Source organism: Pelobates fuscus, chromosome 6, assembly GCF_036172605.1.
Source record: "Pelobates fuscus isolate aPelFus1 chromosome 6, aPelFus1.pri, whole genome shotgun sequence".
NCBI classification, from domain to species: Eukaryota; Metazoa; Chordata; class Amphibia; order Anura; family Pelobatidae; genus Pelobates; species Pelobates fuscus.
Window position 1 is genome coordinate 59830881 of NC_086322.1, and position 6000 is coordinate 59836880.

Consider the following 6000-nt stretch of genomic DNA (forward strand, 5'->3'; position numbering starts at 1 on the left):
GTCAGTTCAACCATGCATAAGTAGACACGTTAAAGGCATCAGGGGTAAGGCAGTTATGAAAACGTTAATAAGATCAAACTAGACTTGTATCGGAGGTCTTGTGGAGAGTTCTGTGTCGGAGATAGCATATTCCGTAGCTTATGGCAAGGGTCAGCCAATGCCCGCTGTGGCTTCCCAGAGCCCAGTCCTGAGAGTCCTAGCATTGGGCCCGGCTGCTCGCTCGAGTGAAGGCATGCTGTTGAACGACTGGAGTAAAACCTGCCCTTTGGAGCCTGCTGGATACTCCTCAGAGTTGTAAAATTCCATCGTCAGTGGGGATGCAGGTTCTTCAGGGACCCCATGTTGTTTATTTTCTATTGTTGATAGTTACAGTTACATAGTTACATAGCTACATAGCTACATAGCTGAAAAGAGACTTGCGTCCATCAAGTTCAGCCTTCCTCGCATATGTTTTTGCTGTTGATCCAAAAGAAGGCAAAAAACCCAGTTTGAAGCACTTCCAATTTTGCAACAAACTAGGAAAACAAATCCTTATTGACCCCAGAATGGCAGTTAGATTTATCTCTCAGGCGACATTTTTCGAAACTAAAGAGGTTGAGGGGGCGTGGCTAGTGGAGCAACAGGCAAGACGCGTTTAAGAGGAGCTCCGCAACAGAGACTAAAATTCAAAAAGATAAACTTACCTAATCCAGCTTCCACGAGCACCGACAGTCTCACCCCCCCCAACAGCTGACACTATGGGGCGGAAAATTTAAAGGACGAGGCCTCAGAAATATTGCATGAGGCAGAGCGAGAGCAAGCTGCAGAGAATCACCCAACCAGCGGCACTGACAGCGACTACGAATCTGGGGATGACTCATCTCCAGCTACAAAAGGAAACATTAAAAGCCTCCTGATGGAAATGAGGCAGGTATGGAAGGCAGATCTGCGGACGACACAGGCAGAGATGAGCACCCTGGGAAAAAGACTCACAGCAGTGGAGTCCAGGAACGAAGAGAGACACACAGCTACTGACGACTCAGCAGGAAATGCAAAACCTTGCCCAACAGGTCCAAAAGCTTACTAAGACTGTAACAGTGCTGGAGTCCAGACACAGGAGGAAAAATATCCGTCTGATAGGGATACCGGAACGGATTGGAGAGGATGACCTCCTGCCCTTCCTGCACCGCTTGCTGACTCACATGGGAGCCAAAACCGGAGTGGCCTCGGAGATGCTGACGTCCGCCTTCAGGATTCGACAAGCCGCCTATGCCCCGGCGGAGGCGCCCAGAGATGTTATTGCTGTCACTAAGAACATTGCAGCCAGATCCCCTATTATGTCCCGATCGAGAGAACTAAAAATAGTGCAATTTGAGGGCTGCAAGGTAGCCATTTATAGAGATCTTCCGTTCGCTGTGCTAGCGGCAAAACGGCAGCTATGCCCAGTTGCGGGAAAGCTACGGGAAGCAGAGATCAGGTACAGGTGGGAAGCGGACGGGTCACTGGTGGTGCAGAGGGGGGAAGACACAATCACACTGCCCCCAGAGGGTGACCAAGAGGCATTCCTCCAATGCCTACAGGTGACAGGCACAACACTGGAACCGAACCTGACCCATAAAGTCAGGGCCAAGGCCAACACTCACCGCTGACTCGCAACACTTCACACACAAATAGCCAAGACACACACTACCAAATTACCTAGCTGCTGACCGACGCATAAGACAAGTACATTACATGAACCAGCACCACTAGACACACAAGAAGAGCTAAACACACAATTCTATGTTGAGGTGCCTCTAACTGATAACCCAGAGCCACCGGTAGACAAAGGGACAATGCCCCCTGACAGACCACACAGCATGCGGGGAGAATGACCAAGAGTCCCTTTGCGGAACGCATCCCTATAGGGTACATAAAAGTGACACAAAGAGTACCACGCATTAAATATGTTGTTGTATGAAATATGTTGTTGTTGCCGATACAATATAGACAGACAATTGCTTATATCTTTGTTATCCAGTAACATGTTATTCCTATGCCAAGATACAGTTGCATCTCTATGTACAGAAATCCAATAAGATTAAAAAAAAAAAAAAAACGGTTTAAATTTGTTAACCGTTCTTCATAGCTGATATGTTCCATTCCTTTTATTAATTTTGTAGCCTGCCTCTGCGCTTTTTCTAGTGCCATAATATCCTTCTTTAGAACAGGTGCCCAAAATTGGACAGCATATTCCATGTGTGGTCTTACCAGTGATTTATAAAGATGCAAAATGATATTCTCATCCCGAGAATGAATGCCCTTTTTCATGCATGACAGTACCTTACTGGCCTTAGCCACTGCTTCAATGCATCACAGCTGTTTAGTACAAGAAAGCCCCACACAATACTAGGCAGGTGGTTTTAATGTTGGGGCTGATCACTATATTTATATATTGCTATAATATCCCCTCTGAGGCACATTTTTTCGAAAGAAAACAAATGCAATTTTTTAGCATTTCTTCTAACTAATATTATGCATCCACCTTTATAATCTTGCAGTTCTCCTCTGCACTTTTCCTAGTTTTGCAATATTCGTCTTTAAAACTGGGGCCCAAAACACCTCAGCATATTCAAGGTGGAGTCTTACCACTGATTTCTAAAAAGGCAAAATTATATTTTGATCACATAAATAAATAACCCCTTTTATACATGCCAGTACTTTACTAGCTCTAGCTAGCTTATCTATTTATCTATATATCAATCATGTGTAAGTGGCTTTTGCGCTCCTTATTCCAAAATGCATGACATTTATCTGGCACCTGCTTACCCCATTCCCAAATGCATCCAAATTCCTCTGTAGAGAAGTTATATCATGTTCAGACTGTATTTTCTCATCTAATTTTGTCATCTGCAAACACCAACCCATAAACTAGACATGTGCAATTCGTTTCGGTCCGAATATGATTTCGGACGAATTTCGGGAAATTCGGACATTCGGGTACTTCCGAATGTCTGAATTGCCGAATTTACGAGGTCCCGAAGTTCCGAAATTACCGAATTTCCAAAGTGTCCTTAAGGGGTTAATATAACGTTTGTAATTTGTGGGATTCTGGGCACTAAACTAATCCAAAGTGTTCTTACTAGGCTGTATATATAAATAAGAGAGTATGCACGTTAAAGGTTAACACTGTAAGTTAGCTCTACTTTATAAGCTTTATACGCTTGAGCAGTTCCATCCCCATTTGAGGGTGTGAAATTAATCTCTTGGTCCAAACTCAGTTTTCTCCAGGATATGGAACAGATCAAAACAGAAGAAAAAGCAAGACCCTTCATATTATAGTATGTAAAATCACTGCTAGGATAGTTTTCTCTGGAAAAACACTGAACACTACATATGAACATTTTGAAATGTTTTAATGACCTAATCATTTTTATTGATTCATTTTGTCTTGCATTAGTTTCAATATTTGAAACAGGAAAAAACAAACATAGTACTGTAATTAAGTGATGTTTGTTACAACTATTTCAGTATACATTCATTTTAATGCCACATTGATGGTGTTTTTTTCTTTCTCACTTTATAGTGTCATCATGACTGGGGCATATAATAACTTCTTTCGTATGTTTGACCGGAACACTAAACGAGACGTAACCCTTGAAGCCTCCAGAGAAAGCAGTAAGCCACGAGCTGTCTTGAAACCCCGAAGGGTGTGCGTAGGTGGCAAGAGAAGAAAAGATGACATTAGTGTAGACAGCTTGGACTTTACCAAGAAGATCTTACACACTGCCTGGCACCCAACCGAGAACATCATTGCGATTGCCGCGACAAACAATCTGTACATATTTCAGGATAAAGTGAACTCAGACATGCACTAGGGATTATCATTAATCTTCTCAAATTTGAAAAACATTGAACTCCCTAGGGGCATCGGGATCGATGACCGATGTGGGAAATGTTCTTGGTGGTTGGATTGCTATACTTCTCTTCCTTAACTCCTTGCATTGTACAGTGTAAGGACCTACCCTATCCTAGGTTTAAGGAATACATTATTTTTGAAGTGTTAGAACTTTGCAGCAAAGAGGGATTTATTAATATGCAAGTAGGTCAGTCTTACGGTTTTTGGCAGAGAAGGATCAAATGACGTTTTGGATACCTGTTTTTGTTTTAAGGCTTTATGGCCTTTTTTTTTTTTTTTTGCAATAACATTTTGCATCTAACTAAATGTAGTAATATCTGTATTTAACATTTTATTGGTGACAGGTCAGAGAAACAGAAAAAAAAGAGAAACTTAAAAAAAAAAAAAATAAGTTTACGTCAACCAAATCATATTCTAATGTCTATTAATTCTACAACACTACTTTCTGGGAGAATACAATCATGCATGACCCATATTCCAATTACACATGTTAATATATACATAATATCAGATGATGCTCCCAAATGATTTGTTAATAATAAATGTCATTTAGGGAGCGAAAAAAAAAGAAAAAGTAAAAGTTATAACAAATAAGTGCATGTGTACAGTTCAACCATGGGGTTACTTTGCCTGCCGAAATCCAGAAAATCTTAAATTGTGTTTCCCCACCAAATGCTGCTGACACAATATAATCATTGTTTTACAGCAAAATTAAAGAATATATAAATATCAACTGTATATGAATATAGTTATTTGCAGTTATAAATGGTAAAATATTTCTTACACCGCAGAAACACTGTAATTGAGAATGGAAATTTTTTAAAATAATTCAGTAATTATGCGTCGGTAACAATAGTTACCATCTTGACAAACTAATATCGAGGGGAAAAATAAGCAGTATGCGCATTCTTTTTATTCGGTTTCATTTCTGTGTGTTAAATAGGTTTTCCTGCATGCTGTAATTACCTAAAAAGGACAGAGTATTTTTAAATTAAAAGCTGCAGTTATATTTTGTGCGAAAATAAGAATTTTTTGGTTTTTTTTTTATACACACATACTTTTATTTATAATACCACAATGTCTTGAAAAGTGAATGATTATTTTTTTCCAATTTTTTTTCAATTTTTTCTTTTTGTGGAGTTAAAATAATCATCTAGTGACAACGCGGACATTACAAACAGGACAGACAGTTGACTTTCTTTAGAATGGCATTGCCGTTGGCTGTTGTAAATCCCTGCAATTTTCCACTAAGGTTATTATATGGTCAGCTAAATGGGGACTATCCCAAATGCACATCAATACAATACAATGTCAGGAAAAAGAAAAAAAGTTTACAATGTATGTAACCATGTCTATATCTGCAGAAAACCGATCTTTGGCATTACAGAACAAATGAGAAAAAAAGTTATTTTTTTTAAAACGGATTATCCATTATAAATACTAATATTATGTAAGCCTCTCCACTACTAATATGCATGTTTTTATATTTTCGCTTCAGAAAGCGTCAGAAGCTTTCAAATGCAATCTCAACCTTTTTATATGATGTGTATCTTTGAAGCAGGTACATGCAATGCGTATGTTCGATTTATTTTCTAGACATGCTGTATATAGACGTGTGAAGCACAATAAGCATGTGCATCTATTCTCAGCCATACTGCACACGGCTTCAGGCGTGTCAGCTTCTTTTCAAGGAAATGAGGAATGTCTGTTTATATTGTATAATCTTATTATGAACAATATTATATGTACATATTTATGAATTGTAAGGTTTCTTGGGAGGGCGGGAAATACAATATTATACATTAAAAAAAGAAAAAAAAAATTGCATTTTGTCTTTTCCCAAATGCCAGATTTGGAAATACCAAATATGGTATGCATTAGTTTTTTTTTGTCTGTGTCTGTCTGTCTGTGTGTGTGTGGTTTGTAAAGTGCAGTGTCACTGCAGATCTGATGTTGGACGTGTTGATCCGTGTTGCTACAGCTAAATATTGACCTCTGTATTTACCCTGCCCAGTCAATCCACTTGTTATTTTGTCAGAGTGGCGATCACATGACAACCAGTTATCAAACAGAGAAATCAATTTAAAAAACAAAACACATAGCCCAACTTGACTGTATAATTA

At 39.2% G+C, this 6000-nt stretch overlaps 1 protein-coding gene across 3 annotated transcripts in view; it reads left to right on the forward strand.

Moving 5' to 3' along the window:
• PPP2R2C (protein phosphatase 2 regulatory subunit Bgamma) overlaps window positions 1-5657 on the forward strand; it is a 128208-nt gene extending 122551 nt beyond the window's left edge. For all 3 annotated transcript variants that reach the window (XM_063457767.1, XM_063457764.1, XM_063457766.1), the window contains one exon: window positions 3545-5657. In XM_063457767.1, coding sequence (XP_063313837.1) covers window positions 3545-3836 — 292 coding nt within the window. In that variant the 3' untranslated portion in view covers window positions 3837-5657. The remainder of the gene's footprint in view (window positions 1-3544) is intronic.
• Window positions 5658-6000: the final 343 nt, after the last annotated feature.